Below are 22,501 nucleotides of genomic sequence, written 5' to 3' on the forward strand. Positions count from 1 at the left end.
CAAACTGTTTCCTCACAGATGGGACAGGAACAGGAACTCCCAGGTGACATGGGGTTTGTGCTCATATACTGTAGATTCTGTCTTAGTGGATGCCAGGTAATACCCAGAACAGAAAAGTCCTAACAGCTTGTATTATACACTCTGTATTTAAACTCTCTCAGCTAAGGTTAAATTTCTCTGTGGAATACACTGGATTTCACCATTCTCCTGCATGACCCAGTATGTTTAACCAGGACCTTCAGCAGAAACCACCCCTCAGACAGGTTTCCCTTTGCCTGAAAACTAAAACTAGAACAAGTAACAATCCAGATATATGAATGGAAAAAAAAAACAAAAAGCATTTGTGGTAGCTAAAATAAATATGCCTGGAATCATCAAGCATTTTATCCCTTGGAATATTGCACCATTATAGAAGATGTATTTGAACTTCTTTCATTTTGTGAAATGTTTTGGTGTTTGTTTCTGTTGAAAAAGTAGCTCACCAGACTGAAGTAACATAATTCTTTTGTGGTGCCTTAATGACAATATTTTTACTAGGAATACCATATCTCCAGTGAATCTTGTGGAAAAGTAATCATAACAATATTCTAACGTACAGAATGAACACATTTAGTGGAAATACTGAATATGGCAACCAGCAATAGAACAAGGGGACACAGTCTCAAGTTGTGCCGGGGTAGGTATAGGCTGGATGTTAGGAGGAAGTTCTTGCCAGAGAGAGTGATTGGCATTGGAATGGGCTGCCCAGGGAGGTGGTGGAGGCACCGTCCCTGGAGGTCTTCAAGAAAAGACTGGATGAGGCACTTAGTGCCATGGTCTAGTTGACTGGATAGGGCTGGGTGCTAGGTTGGACTGGATGATCTTGGAGGTCTCTTCCAACCTGGTTGATTCTATGATTCTATGATTCTAATCATGCTGGGGAAGTCTTTCTTAGTGGATGACCTAAATTCATCACTCCTTTCCATTTTCAGAACTGGGGCATTAAAGGTTTTCCCTTCCAATATCTTCTTCCATTTGAGCTACTTTGTGATGTCAGTACTCTGGCCGTTATGTTAGCAATTTGTGAATTAGACAAAAGTGGCTGCTGCTTGAAGTGAGTTTCATTATGGTTGAGACCTAACACAGCTCTCACCTCTCAAATGTGTGCAACATAGTGTCAAGTGCATCAAACTAATGTCTGGAAGCGACTAACTAAAGTAGGATCTCTGAGGAAAGAACAGCAAATATAAGATTGATCACGACAGCTTTTCCAGGAAAAACTATGGCATGAGGTCAGCACGTTTCCCCAAGGGATAACAGAAAATTCGTTTCCTTTCCCAAGGAAGAAGGCAAAACAGGATAAAAATAAGAACTATTCAGACTCATCAGCAAGCAGAGGTGTTTGAACAGACAGCAGAGCTATGTTGTCCCAAAATTGGAAGAAATTCTCTGAGAAGTCTCTTTCTCTAACAGGTCTCTTACAAAGTGTCTCTCTCCCTTTCCAGCGTTGTTGAATCATTCACGTTGCTGGCAATAGTTCGTTGTGGAAGATTCTTCCCCAATGTCACATCGGACACTGAGCTGTAAATTGTGTTTTCCTTCTGCACGTAAGTAGTATAAGGTTCCACTTCCATTGTGTCATCCTAGCAAAACAAACCCAAAAGCTGTAAATACAAAGAGCAGTTCTGTCTGACAAGACTATGTGAGCCTTTCATCTGGACTAAAGAATATAACTGGGAGACAGTGCTCTCATTCCTCTTGGACTCCCTGTTGCTTTTTCTACCAAAGAATGTGTAATGCTGTTTCTGTCAAAGATCTGGAAGGTAAAGTTGAGATCTTGGTTCACCTGCCTCCTTTTCACCCCCTTCTACCAAACTTATTTTGCCTTAAAAAGAAAATTGTATTAGGATCTAACTCTCTAGAAAGAGCAAATAACGTACTGGAGTCTTGACCAAGGTTGATTACTCTCTGAGGCTTTGATTTCAGTCTACAGACACATTATTGAAAGTTGTGTGATGTGAAAGCAAGAACACTGACATGTTACACTAATGCAACTGCATGTCAGCAGCAACTGGGAGGCAGGGCAGCAGAATGGGAAGTATAACTGGAATTAACTAAGAAGTCTCTTCAGAAATTGAAACTGAAGCACCACTTAAAATTAACAACAGAATTTGGAGCTAGTGACTGCTGTAGCTGTGCAGATATTCACAGTATAGAAGTAGCATACCTTGCCTGCATAGAAATGCTGCTATTTGTAGTTGATAGTGAAACTGTGACACAGAACAAATTGCTCAGCTACAGAGGAAGCTTGTGACAGAAAGGGGAATTCAACAAGACCTCCCAGCTTGCAGCTTAGCATCCCTTCCATTGTTTCATAAAATGTTTTGTCTTGAATATGGCTGGGTCTTTGACTGTGCATTGATCTTGGAGGTCTCTTCCAACCTGGTTGATTCTATGATTCTGTGACCACATGACATAAGGAACTGGCCTTCTAAACTTGCACCTTGTCATTCTAGACATCAGGAGAGATATTCTTTTTCTGTCTGTGTCTTTTAATTTTGCTGTTTAATCCTCTTGTTTGCTAAGCTTCCTTAACATTCCCCAACCCACGATATTACCTCCTTTCCTGAATATTGTTTGTACAGCAGTTGTGGTCAGTGTTTCTGACATGATCAGAGAGACTGAGTGGGGCTTGCTTCTTGCTAAGAAAAAAGATGACAGTTGCTGAGCCTTTGGTGTTGGAACATGCCTCTAAAGTTTGCTCCAAGTCAAAATTATGGTGATGCTAGGCTTTGTTTTGTCCTGAAACACAGCAGACACATAAAATGCAGTAGCACCTGCTGAAAGCAGAGAGTAGAATATACTGTTCTCTCTTTGCTGACTGTGTTTTCAGGGCTATTCAGGAAGTCTCTGATTTGGTGGTCGTCTAATCTGTGTAATTCTGCTTACCTCTGGGAAATCCACAGGATCTGCTTCATGAGGCTCAGTTTTGTGGCACAGTCTGTGAAAAAGAAAACAAGAATTAAATCAAGTTACTTCATCAGTCCTAGGATCACAGCCTGCTTTCTTCACTCACAAGCCTATGAAACTGAGTAGAGCAAAAAAACCCCAAACCTTCTCATGCCTTTCTCTCACTGACTTCTGATCTTGAAATTACAAATTTCTTTAGAGGTTTTTTCTCATGTTTGTGGGAGCCCAAGCACAAAGTGGAAGCAAAACCTAAAAATCAAACTCCTCTGGAGGGATGTAGAATTTACAGTTGGTGAAATTCTGTTGAACTAGTTCTTTATCTCAGAGGGAGAAGGTTTGGGAAAAAATCCAACAGTTTGGGAATAGAGGAAGGTGGCCACCCCCCGCCAGATTGAGGCCAATAACCTAAAGTAAAAGAGTGAGTGAAAGCAAGTCCATGGTCAAGGCAGTAAACAAACTCCTGACTTGTCCACCTCCCACTCCCCAGACTCCCCCCACCCCCTCAACATGGGGCTGTGGCAATAAATTCCCACCTGCCATGGTGGAAGTGTTGCTTCATTTTTTAACAGTGCCCCCCAGGTGCCCTTGCAGAAGAGGTGTGATGTCCTGCAGGTGCAGCTGGCCAGAGATGAAGGTGAATCATCTGGCTTGGAGATATTCCCAAAATTAAGGAAGCCTAAGCCCATCATACAAACGTCTTACATCAAAAAGAAGAGCCATTGTTATAGGAGACTCCCTTCTGGTGGGAACAGAAGGCCCAATGTGCAGACCTGACCCCCTCCAAAAGGAGGTCTGCTGTCTAGCAGGGGCCCAGGTCAAGGGAGAATAGGGAAGATGTGGGGCCACTGCTGAACATGGAGGCAGCACTGAGAAGCGAGGATGCAGAGAAGACACAGCTGCTGAATGCCTTCTTTGCTTCAGTCTTTACACCTAAGGCTGAGCTCTCTTACATACTCCGGACGCTGGATGAAGGAGAGGAAGCCTGGAGGAGGGAATGTTCCCCACTGCTCAGTGCAGACTGGGTTAGGGATCCATTACACAAATTGAACATTCACAGGTTCATGGGCCCTGATGAGATGCACCCAAGGGCACTGAGAGAACTGGCTGAGGTTTTCATCCTGCCTCTCTCCATCATTTTTGTCTACTCATGGCAGACAGGAGAGGTGCCTGAGGACTGGAGGAGAGCCAATGGCACTCCAGTCTTCAAAAAGGGCAAGAAAGAAGTTCCAGGGAACTACAGACCAGTATCCTCACCTCTGTCCCTGGAAAAATGATGGAGCAGCTCCTGCTTGAGGGCATCTCAAGGCACTTGGAAGAGAAGAAGGTTATTAGGAGTAGTCAGCATGGGTTTATCAAGGGGAAGTCTTGCTTAACTAACCTGAGAGCATTCTATGATGCCATAACTGAATGGGTAGACTCAGGGAGATCAGTGGATGTAGTCTACCTTGACCTTAGCAAGGCCTTTGACACTGTCTCCCATGACATCCTAGTGAACAAGCTCAGAAAGTGTAGGATGGAAGAGCTGACAGTGAGGTGGATTAGGAACTGGTCACAAGACAGTTCAAAGAGTGGTGATCAATGGTGCCAGGTCCAGCTGGAGAGCTGCAATCAGTGAAGTCACCCAGGCATCAGTGCTGGATCTGGTGCTGTTCAACATCTTAATCAATGACACTGATGAAGGCACAGACACACAGAGTCTGCTCAGCAAGTTTGCTGATGACACCAAACTGGGAGGCTTGGCTGATACAGCTGAAGGCTGTGCGGCCATCCAGAGAGACCTGGACAGACTGGAGAGCTGGGCACAGAGGAACCAGATGAGGTTCAACAAGGACAAGTGCAGAGTCCTCCACCCAGGGAGGAATAGTAAACTGCACCAGTACAGGCTGTAGGTGATCTGCTGGAAAGCAGCCCTGTGGAGAAGGACCTGAGAGTGCTGGTGGATAACAAGTTATCAATGGGACAGCAATGTGCCCTTGTGGCCAAGAAGGCCAATGGGATCCTGGAGTGTATTAGGAAGAGTGTGTCCAGCAGATCAAGGAAGGTTCTCCTCCCCCTCTACTCCGCCCTGGTGGAACCCCATCTTGAGTAGTGCGTTCAGTTTTGAGCTCTCCAGTTTAAGAGGACAGGGATCTGCTGGAGAGGGTCCAGCAGAGGGCTACAAGGATGATTAGGGGACTGGAGCTCTGCCTTATGAGGACAGACTGAGGGACCTGGGGCTTTTTAGTCTGGAGAAAAGAAGACTGAGAGGGAATTTAATAAATGTCTATAAATATCTGAGAGCTGAGTGTCAGGATTTGGGGGACAGGCTATTTTCACTTGCTCCCTGTGATAGAACAAGGAGCAATGGATGTAAGTTGGAGCACAAGAGGTTTCACCTCAACACAAAGGGGAACTTCTTTACTGTAAGGGTCACAGAGCACTGGTACAGGCTCCCCAGAGAGGTTGTGAAGTCTCCTTCTCTGAAGACTTTCAAGGCCATTCTGGATGAGTTCCTCTGTGACCCAAGCTAGATTGTATGGTCCCACTCTTGCAGCGGGGTTGGACTCAATGATTTCTTTGGGTCTCTTCCAACCACTGACATCCTGTTAGCCTTTCTCTGCATAAATTATGTCTGTAGTTTTTCCTTGGAACTACTTTTTTCTACACACCTAGTTCTAAAGCAGGCAGAGTCCAGCTTCACTCAAGGAGCTTTTTCATAAACACAGATACAACCTGTCACCTCTTCTATTGATATAGCAAGACAGCAGTGATTAGTTCTCTGGCACTTAATAAAAAGAATTTATTAGGCAGAACAAACCTCCTGATCTAGACAAGACAGACCCTGATAAACTATTATAAATTCTGAAGAACAGCTTGACTTTCCTAGTTTCATACTAGAATGAAGAGCTCTTCTTTAGTGCAGCTCTGGAACAGGCTGCCCAGACAAGCTCTGGATTCTCCTTCTCTAAAGACTGTCAAGACCAGTCTGGAAATGTTCCTATGTGGCCTGCCCTCGATGATCTTGATTTGGCAAGGGGACTGGACTCAGATTTCCAGAGGTCACTTCCAACCCCTATGATTCTATGAATATTCAGTGAAGATGCGTGCAATGCACAATGTGTGCAGCACAGAAATAGCTGATGTAGTTAATTCAGTTGTTCATACCAGACAGACAGAATCACATGATTTCAAGACCCTAACAGTACTTAAAGATTTATTCCAGCACTACACAATCTTTCTTTAGCACTCAAAGATTTATTCCAGCACTAGACAACCTTTCTTTAGCACTCTGTCATACATACCTGTCACTATGGAGCTTAAAATAGTAAATGACAGCCAGGAGGGTGATAATGCTCAGGAAACAGAGAGTGATGTAGATGTGCAGGTTATTGCTGCTGTTGTCTAAACATAAAGAGTTAGTCTTAGTTACATCTTCTTAGTGAATAGTTTCTTTATTATTGCAGTATAAGATTAAAGCTGCTCTAGCACATGTACATATTTTCAGCATGCTCATAAAATAAGTACAGCCCCCCTCAGCAGTAATGAAACGTGTTTGAGAAACACAGAGTCTGTGTCAGAGACAAAAGCAGATCCCACAAATACCATTGTGCACCCTCATATTCTTTCACTGAGCAATACCTGAACTGCTCTTAAGGACCCAGCATATCTCAGTACCTCAATTTGTGTGTAGGTCTCAAAAGCAACAAAAAAAGCAAAATCCAGAAACTAAATGTCACACAGCATCAGGCATTCACAACTTGTAATGGAGTGATTTGTCTCTGCTGTCAGTGCAAGTGTTGGTTCTCTTTCTCTCTCTTACCACGATCTGAGCAAGACACTTTACAATTTGCATCCAAAAACTTTTGCTTGTGTTCTGCTTTCAAGAGATTATTTTGACGCTAACATTGTGACTGCTTTGCATTTCTACTGCTGAAAGAATACTACCACAGTTATGTATATATATATCTTAGGGGAAAATAATTGGAAAATCACATCTAGAATACAAAAAAAGCTGTTGATATTTCTGGGCAAAGGCAACTGGAGATGGTACTGTTGTCTACAGAGAAGTTCCCCGAAGGTTTCTATAGTGTTCATAGATTTTCCTTTCTTGATGGAACAAGAGTGTGATCAGCAGACCAACGAGGATTTTGAGTGCCAAACACACAAAGGGAAACTTACTTGAGGGATGACAGGTTATGGACTTGCTTTGGTTCCCAGCTAGGTGGGACACAATGCAGGTTGTATTAGTCACATTGGTGCTGTCTGCTGTGAACCTGCTGAGAACAGTCACTGTCCCATTATCATGGCTTTTTGTCTCGAGGCTGGAGTTGCTCCCTGGGACCCAGGAGATTTGAGCAGCTGGCTTCCCTGCTGCTGCCTCACATACAGCGTTCCCTTCACCTTCACAGGAGAGGGTCAGCGTGGGAGGGACTACAAAACATGAGGAAGGGGAGAAGCATAGAGTTAGTTTGGCACAGTTGGGATAGGATGGTTTTGTTCCCTACCCAAAATGAACACAGTGGAAAGAGGAGAATAAAGTTCAAGGTGCTGTACCACTACAGTGATGGGGACCCAAGTCACAAGAGGCAGTAATGCCTCTTGTCTTCCTTCAAGTGAGTTACCACAGCCATATATCAGTAGAGAAAGTGTTCCTGGACATTGAGGTATTATTATTGCTGTCTACAACTACCAGAAGGGTGGTTGTGGCCAGGGGGAGGTTGCTCTCTTCTCTCAGGTGGCCAGCTCCAGAACGAGAGGACACAGCCTCAGGCTGCTCCAGGGGAAATTTCAGCTCGAGGTGAGGAGAAAGTTCTTCACTGAGAGAGTTATTGGACACTGGAATGGGCTGCCCGGGGAGGTGGTGGAGTCGCCGTCCCTGAAGCTGTTCAAGGCAAGGTTGGATGTGGCACTTGGTGCCATGGTCTAGCCTTGGGCACTGTGGTAAAGGGTTGGACTTGATGATCTGTGAGGTCTCTTCCAACCTTGGTGATACTGTGATACTGTGATACTGTAATTACCCCAAAATCAGGGTTGAATTAGATTTCTCCCCTAGGGAGCCATTGTATGCATGGTTTAAAACACATTTGAATGCCAGCATAAGAACAAATGATTCTGTTCCTTCTGTATGGAAAAGAACATCCTGTGTTTGATAGAATATCTCAGTACTTGGACCTGCTACTTTCACATGCTTTAGTTCCTTAAGTTAGTGTATTAATGTTTGATTCTACAGGATAACTGGAAGCACATGCAGAATCCTCTGTTAATACATTGGGTTAATAGATCCCCAATGCACAGAGTGAGAAGCTTTGCACATCCAGGCCCAGACACAACCCTTTGGAGAACTATAAAATGAGGAAGAAGTCTCTTACCCAGCACAGTCAGGTGGTACTGCTTGTCGAAATTCCCATCCGTTGTTACAACTTCACAGATGTATTTTCCTTCATGGGTTACTTCCACTTGCTGTATCTCAAGGGCAGGATCCTGATCTGATCTGGGTTTCCAGGTGATGCTGCCACTGCAGTTTGTTCTGTCTATCTTGTTCTGATCAGCCCTATACCCCAAGGTGCAGGCACCTCCAACCTTGTGGTTTATTTTCCATGTAACCATAATTATATTTGAATTAGGAGGGCAGGCAAGCATGAAGCTGTTACCTACTGTCACTGACACTGTTTCAAGCCCTGGAGGGAAAAAAAAAGGAGGATGTGAGAAAAGGTGCCCAGAGAAGTCAGTCACAGCCTTGCAATTCTGTTCTGTGCTTCACAGGAAACATCTGCACTGTTACACAACAGGACAAGGACCTGTCTGTGCTCATTTGCAGATTGTCTATTATCTTGTATTACAGCTGTGGATTATGGAGCCAGTAGCATATTGGAGCCTATGCCCTCATTGCTCACCATAAATTTCCCACTGGGGCTCATTTAATAGCTAAGATCCTACTCCTGCCCATTGCCTTAAGCAGTTCAGCATCAGAATGATTTGCTTCTAACAGCAGACCTTCCAGTGGGTTGCTCAGAGGGCTGGTACCCCTTAGAGGCTGAAATGAGAGAAAACTGACTGCTGGATCTGGACACATAGTAATGTCTTTTCTCTGGAACTGCTGCTACTAATACAACTTCTGCATTCATAAAAAAATCCATCCCTGTGGGAAAAACTCTTGTCTACACTTCTCAGACATGACCACAGCACAAATAACAGTTCTGGAGCTTCGCATAGGAGGGAAGCTTTTTGTCTCTGGGGTGTCTCTTCCTTTCCTGATTCTTTGTGAAAATCCACACTCACACTATCAGTTTACACAAGGTCACTGTCCATTTTTTACTGCAGTGCTCACCACAGGACATTAACAAAATTCTTACCCATCTTTATGCCTGGCACACACACTTGCAGGTGTAAAACTCATTTGCTTGTGGGGCTAAGATTGCAGAGAAACTTTACTCAATTGATCTATCAACAGTGTAGAAAGTTGCAGAGAAACTTTATTCAGTTGATGTCTCAACTGCACTGACTCTCTAGTAGCAAGTATGCTTTGTTCTTGAATTCTGCTCTTTGTTTCCTTGGAAACGTGTGCTTTTACTGGTTTTTTCCTTTCTATGACTAACTCTTCTTTTGAGTTTTGAAAGATGGCCCTTGCTTGGAGTCAGGCATGATGCCTCCTCTCCTTAAGTTTTCATGATCCATGAAAATGTGTACTCAAAGCTGTATGGAAAAGCCTAATTTCCTTGTTCTTTTTGGAAGTTATCACAGTTGCTGTTGAAGTGTAGTGAGCGAGAACACTATGATGGCTCTTCTGTGTGCTGTGTGTGTTCAAGACAAGTTGCACCTCCAGGGTTGCCCTTAATTTTAGTTTGTCTCTTTTGCTTATTGGGTCTCTGAATTTCTTCTTAGCCAAGTAAATAATATGCCCACATTTTCTTTGACCCTTAAGGTCCCTTACAACCCAAACCATTCCATGATTCTGTGACCTCATATTAGGTTGAATTTGAACCTCTTGTGCTTTCTCTTTCTACTGAACACACCAAAAGTGATCTAGTCTCTGAAAATATGTTTTATTAAAACAAGCCAATATGCCAGAAGTGACAGCTCTTTAGGGAACACAGATTTGCTAGCTACAGCCACACAAAGAAAAGGCCTGACACTGAATTTCCTTTGCTGTCTGTGACCCTACAGAACAGGTTCTTTCCCCTCCTCCTCTCTTCCACCCCAACAGCTTTTGCTGACTTGTCAGGCTGCACAGATTCCACATGCTCTCTTCTAAACTCTGTTTTCCATTACTTCCATGACTTATTGTGGGTCTGGTCCAACCATTCTCTTTTCCAGGGTTTCTCCATCTTTGCGCTCTTTATGCTGCCTGCTCCAGCTTGCACTCTTTGGTATGTGCTCAGCACCTCTGAGGGAAGACACAATCTCCCTTTCTCTCTGAGAATTTCACTAAACCTAAAGGCTGTGCTTGCTCTGTGGGAGAAGTAAAACATGAAAATATGCTGCTCTGTTAAAGGGGAAAGATTCGGTGCTGCAAGTGCTTTAATTCAGACCCGTCACCACACCCGTGTTTTCTGGTATGGGGTTTTCAGACTGCAAAGTGGCTCAAAGTCAGTTGCTCAGATTTCCTCTGTGGCAGCTGATTGGTTTATGATCATCAAAGCATATATGCTGTACACGTCAGCTATTCGTGCGAAGGAACTGGAAACAAGCCAGTTCATTGCACTGCTGCTTCTCTCAAGGTGAAGAACCAATGTAATAGCAGGGCTCAAGTGACTGGTGTAGCTGAAAAAGGGGATAACCAGTGCAGTAAAGGCCTTGCTTTCTGTGGGCCTGCAGAGAACAAGAAATCTGAAGAGGTGTGAGTTATCAGGCTTACTGTGAGCTATCAAGTTCATCTCAGTGCAGCAATAACCATAGGACAGGAATGCAATGTCAGAACTGCTATTTAATTGCACACGAGATATGAAATGAAGGATTATATAGCTACACATTTATTGTAAATAACTGCTCATTTTCAGTCTTATTCTTCACAAATTAGTTGACTCTGGAAAATGGCAACAATTTTTTCTGTTAGAAACAGCCCAGGAATACATGCTATCTATTACATTGATGTAGAAAGTAGGTGGGCCTGGCCTGAATCATCCTGTATTAAAATTACAGTATCATAGAACTGTTTCTGTTGGAAGAGACCTTTAAGATTATCAAACCACATCCTGAAGGGCCATGTCAACATGGTTCTTGAACACCTCCAGGGACAATGACTCCACCACCTCCTGTCTGACAACCCTTTCAGTAAACCCAGATTTTTTCCTAGTATCCTCTCTAAGCCTCCCCTGGCACAATTTCAGGCCATTTCCTCTCATTCTATCACCTGATACTAAGGAGAAGAGACCAACCTTCACCTCACTACAACTTCACTACAATTGAGGTTGTGGATGCAAAGCCAAGCAGGTTTCACCTTTGAGACTTGTCTGACAGGTGGGTAGCATTAGGAGCATTAGACTGCAGGCTTCCTATTTGACTTCATCTGCTGAAGTTCATCTAATTATAATGCCATTAATATTATGACTGCCCTTATTATCTCTCCTTGACTGCTGAGGAGGATTTTAAGCCACACTTGAGGAGGTTCTCAAGCTCCATTCCAGTGTTTTGACTGCATGTTTCAATATATTGACAGATTCTATTTTCATGTTTGACAACAGACATATCCTCTCTCAGGAAAAAAACACTCAGCTGAGGAGCTCACATTTGTGTTTCAGAAACATACTGGTCACTGTTGCCATGCTAAGTGTGACGGTTTGGGAGTTACCCGACACTCCACACTTAAGGAAATCACTGAGACTAGACTCAGGTGGCTGGCAATTAGAGAATGAAACTATAATTACAGCTTGGCACAATATACAAGCATATATATATACAGTTACATACAAATTAAAAGTAACACAGAAACATAAAACCCCTCCCAGAAACAATCAGAGTCCCCAGGAGGGCTCCGGACCCAGACCGCCTTCTCCCTCCCTCTTTCCCACCCTTCAGAAATAACCAGATCAACATAGAGAATCATAGAATCATAGAATCAACCAGGTTGGAAGAGACCTCCAAGATCATCCAGTCCAACCTAGCACCCAGCCCTAACCCATCAACCAGACCATGGCACTAAGTGCCTCATCCAGTCTTTTTTTGAAGACCCCCAGGGACGGTGCCTCCACCACCTCCCTGGGCAGCCCATTCCAATGGGAAATCACTCTCTCTGGGAAGAACTTCTTCCCAATATCCAGCCTATACCTACCCTGGCACAACTTGAGACTGTGTCCCCTTGTTCTATTGCTGGTTGCCTGGGAGAAGAGGCCACCCCCCACCTGGCTACAATGTCCCTTCAGGTACATGTGTATCTCAGGTGATGAATCTGGAGATCTGAGGTGAGATGTCAAAAAAAAGACTGCAAGTAGGTTAGAGGAAAAAGGGGCTAGGTGGATTAGAGAGTTAAAGGCAGAATCATCCAGAAAGCAGACAGCCAGAAAGAAGGCACAGCCTGAAGTGAGAGCTGAGGAGCATGAGTGTGTGAAGTGCCTGTCTTAGCTATAGTTTGACTGGTTGTGTTCCTCAGCAGAAGAATGGTGATCTAGGGCACATTGTTATTTTTTTCTTTCTTCTCACAGCTAATGATTTAATTTCTCTCAGCAAAGTATTTCAATTAGTCTCAAAACAGCACACTGAGATTACTGTAATTGATAAAGATTGGGGGAAAGGCTGAATTTTTATTTTTAGCATGGTTTATGTAGTGCCTATGACAGTTCCTTTGTAGTGTCACTGATTTAGTAATTTCTTTTGTTTCTCAGAGTCTTTCTCACAGTAAAAGGAGAAAGAAATATCTTAAAACCAGAAAATGTGATTCTGAAGTGCCATAGTTTAAGAGCAGACAGACATTATTTGACTTTCACAAGAAGGCAGTAAAACAATAATGCTTATATTGAATTGGAGAGGAATACAGAAAAGGTGTATTTAAAGAAGTGCAGGAAAAGATAGGGCATACATGAATCCTTAATACCTAATGCAGATACAGGATACATGAGAATCTCCCCAAAACCTTCCCCCAACCAAGCTAAACCACCAAAACCCCAGTGCTCATTTTCTCCTCCTCCATTGTCTCTCATTTAGACCCAAGCAGGACTGATTGTGCAGCTCAAAATTTGCTGCAGCTGCAGCCTTGAAGGTCACAGGCAGGCTTATTCCTACATAGTTACCTAGATAAGAGTCTCTCCAGAGATCCAAAAGGAAAGGAGAAAAGAGAGTGAATTGCCTTTGCTGCTGACTTACAAAGCAATAGCAGGATTATGGGATTGAATAACAAAATGTTACAGGTCAGGTAGGTGGAGATGTGGTTTGAGGCTACAGACATTGAATTAAGCTGAAGAATACAGGGGCAACTGTAAGGGGTAGGAAGGGGAACATAATGGATAAAGAACTGAATCAAACAGAGCTTAACAAGCTGTTGCATAGGGCTGGGGGATAGGTTGGACTGGATGATCTTGGAGGTCTCTTCCAACCTGGTTGATTCTATGATTCTATGATTCTATGAAATTAGTCTGGCTGTAAACTTTAAACTTGATGTAGCAACTTTTCTGTGCCAAGTTAAGTAGATCTTTGTCCTTGGAGAATGTGAACTGGAATGGATGAGGGTAAAAGGAATTTGCCCTGTGACACCACATGCAATGACATGCAAAGGCCTCCCTACTTCTTAGTACAGAAACAGATAATGTTTTATATTTTGTTCTGCATGCTGAACTTGGCATTTTACTCTCTTCCTTGTGAGAAGAAGAACAAAATAAGTGGCATTATTTATGCTTAAGTGGCATTTTCCTGCTACTCGAAAGAGAAATATGCCCTTTTTTTTCATAACTAGCAGAGAGCAAACAAGGGACTGCTGTGAAAACACACCTAGGACCTCACTTTTGTACAGTTAAAATCCCAGACATATCTTGTTTAGTGCTGAGCTTTAGCATAGGCCTTTTCTTCCTAACATTTTCTTACTCTGTACTTGTACTTGCACAGGTGCTTTATAATCATGGGGGCTGTGGTCACCTTGCATGACTGGACTTCCCAATTTTCATGGTTTGAAACTAGATACATTCAGACACCGAGTTTTGACCACAGCAAAGTAAAACTTTGGTGTTACAAGGACAAGCCTTGGAAATCATAAAAGGGCAATTCAGCTGCCTCCTGAGACATTCTTCCTTCAGTTAATAGGACAAAAATCAGCTCTAAGCTTCCAGGTTAGAAAAACAAGCTGTTTAGCTTTCTGTCTTCTTAAGGTAAAAGAAGTCAGATTAATTTCAAGACATTTCAGAAGGAAACAATGAAATTGAGTCAAATGTGAGTTGACCAAAACAGTTTGTTGGGGATTTTGTTTGTTTGTTTGTTTGTTTGTCTGTGGGTTGTTGTTGTTGTTGTTTTTCAGTTGGTTGGGTGGGGGTTTTGTTTGGGTTTTTTTAGGGGTTTTTTGCTATGATCTATGTATCTGCAGCAAGATTCCTTGGTAAAAATAGTTGGTCTGTGAGGTGGATTGAAAACTGTATCAACAACAGAGATCAGAAGGGTTGTCATCAGTGACACAGAGTCCAGTTGGAGGCCTGCAGCCAGTGGTGTTCCACAGGGATCAGCACTGAGCCCGGTTTTGTTCTATGTCTTTATCAGCAATCTGGATGAGGGCATTGAGTGTACCCTCAGCAAATTTGATGGTGATACAAAACTGGGGCGGGGGTGGGTTTGGCTGACACCAATCAGGCTGTGCTGCCATCCAATGAGATCTGGACAGGCTGGAGAGCTGGGTGAAGGCAAACCTCATGAAGTTCAATAAGTGCAGGGTCCTACACCTGGGGAGGAATAATAAAAAGCACCAGTACAGATTAGGGGCTGCCCTACTGGAAAGCAGCTCTGTGGAGAAAGACCTTGGAGTGCTGGTGGAGAGCATGTTCTGCATGGGCCAGCAATGTGCCCTTGTGGCCAAGAGGGCCAGTGGCATCCTGGGGTGCATCAAGAAAAGTGTGTCCAGCAGGTCTAGGGAGGTTCTTCTCCCACCCTACTCTGCCCTGGCGAGACCCTACTCAGAATACTGTGTACAATTTTGGGCTCCCCAGTTCAAGACAGACAGGGACATGCTGGAGAGAGTCCAGTGGAGAGCCACAGGAATGACTGAGAGTTGTGGGGCTGTTTAGTCTGGAGAAGACTGAGTGTGTATAAATATCTGAGGGGTGAGTGTCAAGGGGATGGGACCAATCTCTCTTTGGTGGTCCACAGCAAAAAGATGAGGAGCAGCAGCTGCAAACTGGAACATAGAAGGTTTCACCTCAACATGAGGAGAATGATGGAGCACTGGAACAGGCTGCCCAGAGAGGTTGTGGAGTCGCCTTCTCTGGAGACTTTCAAAACCTGCCTGGATGAATTCTTGTGTGGACTACCCTAGGGGATCCTGCTTTGGCAGGGGGGTTGGACTTGATGATCTCTGGAGGTTCCTTCCAACCTCTAAGGTTCTGCGTACTGTAATAGGAGGCAACAGAGACAGAAGCACCAAAACATAATAGGACAGTGAACGTAAGTAGGTAACAAAACAGTAGTACATTAGTGAACTTAGAAATTATACTAAGGAAAGAAATCAAGTGAAAGCAGTAGCATTCAATAAAGTTATGTATGCACTCTGCTGAACTCTAGCCAGCTTGATCTGTGAATCTACTTCACTGTTACTCCCTTCATACACTAATTCTGGCAATGCTACTGTCTCCAGCTACCTATTATAGATAAAACTGAACAGCCATAGAGACTCACATCTCTACTGACAACGGATTTTTTGTAGCTTCCTCTGAAGCCCTTGGCAATATGTGTGGTCATGTGATACAACTGCAGGTACAAGATATACACAGTCCAAAACTGCAAATGTTAATCCGATGAAAAGAGATTTAATGCATGAACCACAGACTTAGTTGGGGAAATTAATGAGGCAGGAATTATAAAACATGTGATTGTTTTACTTACAAAGAGCCCTGCCCACAAACTATACAAACTAGTTAAATTTGGGGTCTAATTCGGTCAGGAAAATCCTCCCAAGGATGCTTATGGGCAGTTCATTAATTTAGGAGAATCAGAAAATCAGAAAGGTTTAGCCACAAAATGGCTCTGCCCCACTTAGAAATAAAAGGCAGCCGAGAGCCCTAGGCAAAGTCTGTTCCACTCACGGTGGTGGAGTACAATTCAGAGATAGTCCCTGGCTCCTTTGTGGCAGTGTTGGTACTGCTCAGCATCTTGATAGCTGTGGAGAGGCTTCCAGATCTTCCCAGATTCTAGCAGGGTGTTGGGAAAGAGGCAGACAATCTCTAATGTGATCCTGGTTCCTTTGGCATAGAGACCTGCAGAGGTGCAGGCAGGATCTCTTGCAGATGTGCAGAGAGCACAATGTCAGTGGCACCTCTCACCACATCATCAGGCACTTAATGCCTTCTCCTGGTAAATTTGAGGCACTTAAGTTTCCAGCTAGTTCAAGCCCCAGACATCAGGGTTAAACTGGTCTGAAGCATGAGGCAGAGCAGCACATATTGTCCAAGCCAAAAGCAGTGAGGCAGAACAGAACACGTAGAGCAGAGCAGCACACACTGAGGCAGCTTGGTGAGGCAGAAGCAGCTCAACTCCTCTCAACTTAGCTCACTTTATATTATTTGCCCGAGTGTAACCACTCTTTTGTCCACAGAGATTCACCAATCAGAATGGCATTTGCAAAACTGACCATATTAGCTGAAACCAGGCATTGCTTACCCTTATTTGGGCAAGATGCTAACAAGTAGCTAAACACCTGTGGGTACCTGTTTATCAATTTGGGAGGGGACATAATGGCTCAAGCCTTTGTTTTCCTCCCACCCTTGCTTCCCCCCATCAGCAGATGGATGGGGCAATCCAGGACATCTAATGGGCCTTCCAGGACAACCACTCATGGAAGATGTTGACCTCCCTTCTCCTTCTAGCTTGTGAGGATTAGAGTATGTACAAAACTACCTGAGATATCCTGTCTGCTTAGATGTGGCTGGGTTGGAGGGCAGAAGGGCTCTGCAGCGGGACCTTGACCACCTGGACAGATGGGCAGAGTCCAAGGGGATGGCGTTCAATAGCTCCAAGTGCAGGGTGCTGCACTTTGGCCACAACAACCCCATGCAGAGATACAGGCTGGGGTCGGAGTGGCTGGAGAGCAGCCAGACAGAGAGGGATCTGGGGGTGCTGATTGATACCCGCCTGAACATGAGCCAGCAGTGTGCCCAGGTGGCCAAGAGAGCCAGTGGCATCCTGGCCTGCATCAGGAATGGTGTGGTCAGCAGGAGCAAGGAGGTCATTCTGCCCCTGTACTCTGCACTGGTTAGACCACACCTTGAGTCCTGTGTTCAGTTCTGGGCCCCCCAGTTTAGGAAGGACACTGAGATGCTTGAGCGTGTCCAGAGAAGGGCGACGAGGCTGGAGAGAGGCCTTGAGCACAGCCCTACGAGGAGAGGCTGAGGGAGCTGGGATTGGTTAGCCTGGAGAAGAGGAGGCTCAGGGGTGACCTTATTGCTGAGGGGTGGTTGTGGCCAGGAGGAGGTTGCTCTCTTCTCTCAGGTGGCCAGCACCAGAATGAGAGGACACAGCCTCAGGCTGCACCAGGGGAGATTTAGGCTTGAGGTGAGGAGAAAGTTCTTCCCTGAGAGAGTCATTGGACACTGGAATGGGCTGCCCAGGGAGGTGGTGGAGTTGCTGTCCCTGGAGCTGTTCAAGGCAGGATTGGACGTGGCACTTGGTGCCATGGTCTAGGCTTGAGCTCTGTGGTAAAGGGTTGGACTTGATGATCTGTGAGGTCTCTTCCAACCTTGGTGATACTGTGATACTGTGACACTGTGAATTAGAAAATATGTTGAGTCTCTTCTGCTGCTACTGTGAGAATGCCATAAAAGGACTATTAGTGCAGATCATGCACCAGCAGCTTCGGTAGCATATTACTCAACACTTCTAGGCAGCAGATTCAGACACGACAATCATGAAGTGACCTCAGCCTGGCTTCTGAGCTGCCCCTTCTGCTACTGTAAAAATAAACCACACCACACAAAACAGCATGCTAAGGAAATGTTAAGGGAAATGCTAATGCAGATAAAGCCTGGCTACCCACAACAGTTTTTGCATGACCTTATTTAATTCAGAATAGCTTGCTCTAGTCTTCAGAAAAGGGGACATAGCTCCTTCTCGGCTTCATACAATTCTCTGGATAGAATACACACATTGGATCAGTTTGACACCTGCAGCCTGTAAGCTCTGAAGAAAAAAACCTTGTCACTACACATTGCTCAGAACAACCATCCTAACACTGAAGGGAACAAAAGCAGTCTTAGATAAAAAAGTCTCATCAAATGGGGCTTGCCTTTCATTTGAGCTGGATCAAGAGAGGGTTCAAGCATGAGTTAGATTTTAAATGAGCTCTAAGTTTTTGGTTGGATTTCTTTTGTTTATTTTTTGGTTTGGGTTTGGTTTGGCTTTTTTTGTTTTGTTGGTTTGTTTGGGGGAAGGGTTGGGGGTTTGGGGCTTTTTTTGTCTGTTTGTTTTGAGCTGGGGTGGTGTGGCTTTTTTTGCAGGTGTTCTTTGAAGAGAAATAACTGATTCAGAAAGACACTAAGAAGTTAAAATCCCACTACCTTTTGGGTGACAAAATAACTTTCTGGCATTAGATGTTTTTCACTATTTTCAGCATAGTCACTTTTTAAAAGATGTTTTGTCAATAGCATCCCCTTTTGTCTCTCCCATTTTCTTCCATGTTTTGTGAGGTGTGTCCATATCCCTTTACTTTTTGAGCAGCTGTATTCAAAACTCACAGACTGTCTCTGTCAGTATTCTTCTGAGATAGTTCTTTGCATATTTGACAGGGACATATTTTTTACTATCCAGTGTGCCTACTCTGAGGTTACCCATGCAAAGTTTTATAATTTTTTGTGAAGTAGTTCTATTTTTTTTCCAATGGATAGCACTGAGGTAACCATTTTGGATTCCCTCACTTGATCAGCCAAAGACATTACAGAAGGGTGGTCCATGACTCTGTCCGTGTTACTTTAAAATATCACCAAGGAGGCACTTCTATTTTCTGGACAAGTAGAATGGAATAACTCATCATTGTGCCACTCCAGACACATGCACATTACATATCGTTCAGAGATGTCCCTAGCTTGGATCTCACAGACCTCAGAATCACAGAATGTTAGGGCTTGAACTCCATCATATGCTGCCAGTATCTCTTTTTCAGTTGGAATGTAGCAGGTTTCTGATCCTCAGTAGGGACCTTGAAAGATCATCTAGTCCAACCCCCTTTCCAGAGCAGGATCACCTACACCAGATCACACTGGATTGCATCTGAGCTGGTCTCAAATATCTCCAGAGAGGGAGACTCCACAACCCCCCTGGGTAGCCTGTTCCAGTGTTCTGTCATGCTCACAATGAAAAAATTCCTCCTCATATTTACCTGGAATTTCCTGTGCCTGAACTTCCACCCAGTGCCCCTTGTCCTGTCACTGGGCATCACCGAGCAGAGCCTGGCTCCATCCTCTTGGCACTCACCCTTTATGTATTTATAAACATTAACAAGGTCACCCCTCAGTCTCCTCTTCTCCAAACCAAACAGCCTCAGCTCCCTCAGCCTTTCCCCTTGATCACCCTTCTGGCTCTGTGCTGGACTCTCTCAAGCAGTTCTCTGTCCTTCTTGAACTGAAGGTCCCAGAACTGGATACCTGTATGCCTTCTCCCTCTATACACAAACGAGTTTTCTGGAACTGCTGCTCAAGTCCTAGTTTCATTACCAGGTCTCTGGAGTGCTGCATGGTGTTTGGCAGAGCACAAGCTCTAGGAATGCAAAGGAAACAGTATGTAGAAGACATTAACTGCTGTAGCTAACTACATTAAAACTAAGTCGACTGCACTAAAAGACAGGGTGAGACAAGCTTAGGAGTGCCACTGGATTTGCCACACAAGGCTTCCCCACTCTTGTTACTGACCATGCCCGTTAGCCTCAGAAAGAAATTCCAGAAACTGCTCCCTACTGTCAGCACATCACTGATCTTCCACCACTCCTCAGAAGGACTTAAGAGATTCCAGCACGATTTCAGAGAATCTGCAACCTCTCCTCAGTAGAAACTACACAATCAAAGGCCTCATGTTCACAAAAACTTTCTTGGGTGTATTTTTAATATGCCAAATGGATTGGTTTCTCAGATGGTGTGGATATAGAGGTCTGAGTTGAAAGGCTGTCTGTAACAAATGGTACAGTCTCAGCTAAGGGTAACTAAATAATGTCATGTGTGGAAGTCACGGGAATAATGCATGGCAGCCTTGTGACCACTAAGAAAAGAGCAGGAGTGAACATTGAGGAAGAGTGTTTTAGTTGTACTCCATCATTTCTAGCAACTAAAGAATGTGACAGCATGATGAATAGCTTTAAGGAAAGAAAATATTTATGCACATTTCACTTTCCTCTATCCCGATGACTGACTGGTCCCACAGAATTGGTTTGGCTGGAAAAGACTTCTAAGATCATTGAGTCCAACCATCCACCTAACACCACCATGGCCATTAAGCCATGTCCTGAAATACCATGCCCACACATTCCTTGAACATCTCTAGGGGTAGTGATTCCACCACCTCCCTGGGCAACCTATTTCAATGCCTGACCACTCTTTCAGTAAATCATTTTTTTCCTAATATCCAACCTAAACCTCATCTGGCACAATTACAGGCCATTTAATTTCATTCTATCACCTGCTACTTGGTAGAGATGAGCATCCATCTCATTCCAACCTCCTTACCAGTAGTTGCAGAGAGCAATGAGGCCTCTCCTCAGCATCCTCTTCTCCAGACTAAAAAAAACCCACACTTCACTCAGCAGCTTCTCATAAGACCTTTTTCTCTAGACCCTTCTTCACCAGCTTTTTTGCCTTAAGTTAGACTTTGCTGCCCAGTTAGACTCACCTGCTGTTCTTGCAGCCTTGCTGATGGTAAGCAGTACAAAAACACACACAGTCTTCTTAGCAATCTTCATGTTGGCTCCTGCTTTCATGGCTCAGGCAGCTCTTTCACTCCATCCATCCTACTGCTATCCTTAGCTGTGATCATGGGGATTATTTCTTGCCTGCCAGTGCATCCTGTTACAGTGTTTCTCTCCTCCTTTCTCACTCCTTTAGCTTTGTGTGTTCTGCACCAACTGTCTCCTCAAAGCTGGAGGAGTTCCTCCTTCCGACTTTTCAGAGCAGTAGGCTTCCTGTGCTGAGAGCCTAGGCGAACACCAAGGAAACAGACTGAGCAGCCCTGCCCTTCGTTCATTGGCTCCTCTCTGCAGCCTGATGAATGGAGATAAACCCTCAACTAGAGCTCAGACAGGGTAAAAAGCAGAGAATAGGTTGAATTTAATATCAGAAAGAAAATCATAGTCTTGGGATCTAGAATGAAACTTACTCTTCATATATATTTATGTAATTATATTACTGCTGCTGCTACTCCTTTGTCAGAGCCTCCAAGAAATTTCCTCTCATGTCTCCTTCAGAAAAATAAGTAGTCTCAAGTCTTCTCTGTAAGGGACATTTTTAATGATTTCTCCCTTTAGTAGCTGCTTAGCTACTGGCAGTGTAGTTGTCATTTTGAACAAGGCTTTCCAGACCCTAGGGGAGAAACTGAGCTTTGATGGACCAGAAAAGTCTATTTTGCATAGTTTTCAGGGGAAATAACACAGAAATTGAAGGTGGCCCACATCTTTCACTAAGAACAGGAGGTTTTTTCAGAATACTGTTATGTGGATTAAAAAACAAACCAAACAACAACCAAAAAACCCCAAAACCAAAAAAAAAAAACAAACAACCCAACCCTTCTACCTGTTTCTCCACTTCCTCACTGCTCTAGCAGTAATTTCAGATGCAGAGTTTCTTTTGCTTTCTTAAGCCACAGAACTTCCCCAGCACAGTTCTGTGGGCCAGCAGTAGAGAAAGAACTTCAGCTGTTGAAAGCTATAATTCAGAATATTCACCACTAAGGACAGAGACATAAGAAGTAAAGACAGAAAACAAGTCTAAGTTAGCAGGAAACTGAACTGCTCAGGAGATGGGACTGCACACTACATTTGACCATCAGCGGTGTACTGATGACTGTAGTCTGATTCTGGTTAATTTTGTTTGATCAGGCAAAATCCATTCAAAAAGTTGCTTGTTCCCAAATGGTCTGTATTGATGTTCACTGGAAGAGAGGAGTGAGAATTTAGGTCCTATGTAAATAAGTTTTAAAAAAGGCCAATAATGACCTCATAAAGAAAATCAGGTAAGACAGAAATTCAGCTTGACCCTCTTATTCCCAGGATCATCTTATGAACTACACTTCTGTGTCAGAAGACATCCTCTATATTTTCCCCACATGATTTTTTTAAGTCAGCTTAACATTTCGACACTAGTTCACACTATTGGAAGAGAGCAAAACATCTTCTGAATAACAAAAGACCTACTTCAAGCTGTCATAATGAAAGGTCTCTGCCATTCCTGTAGGAATTCATTTGTAAACAGACATTTGC

At 43.9% G+C, this 22,501-nt stretch overlaps 1 protein-coding gene across 1 annotated transcript; it reads right to left on the bottom strand.

The window, feature by feature from the left end:
* Positions 1-823: 823 nt before the first annotated feature.
* CD200R1 (CD200 receptor 1) lies at positions 824-21,138 on the bottom strand. Its single transcript, XM_064143991.1, has 6 exons — positions 20,920-21,138; positions 8,298-8,606; positions 7,108-7,359; positions 6,231-6,330; positions 2,929-2,980; positions 824-1,622 (listed from the first exon to the last, which is right to left on the bottom strand). Exons 1-6 carry the CDS (start codon positions 21,005-21,007, stop codon positions 1,458-1,460), a joined length of 966 nt encoding a protein of 321 aa, XP_064000061.1. The 5' UTR covers positions 21,008-21,138; the 3' UTR covers positions 824-1,457.
* Positions 21,139-22,501: the final 1,363 nt, after the last annotated feature.

The sequence above is a fragment of the Pogoniulus pusillus genome, chromosome 5, assembly GCF_015220805.1.
Source record: "Pogoniulus pusillus isolate bPogPus1 chromosome 5, bPogPus1.pri, whole genome shotgun sequence".
Lineage (NCBI taxonomy): Eukaryota > Metazoa > Chordata > Aves > Piciformes > Lybiidae > Pogoniulus > Pogoniulus pusillus.

Excerpts from the sequence above, each read along its gene's own strand:
- CD200R1 (XM_064143991.1), bottom strand. The coding sequence starts at position 21,007 with ATGAAAGCAGGAGCCAACATGAAGATTGCTAAGAAGACTGTGTGTGTT. Across the intron at positions 2,981-6,230 it reads TTTAAGCTCCATAGTGACAG|ACTGTGCCACAAAACTGAGC; the intron begins GTATGTATGACA and ends TCTTTTTCACAG. Across the intron at positions 1,623-2,928 it reads ATCCTGTGGATTTCCCAGAG|GATGACACAATGGAAGTGGA; the intron begins GTAAGCAGAATT and ends TTGTTTTGCTAG.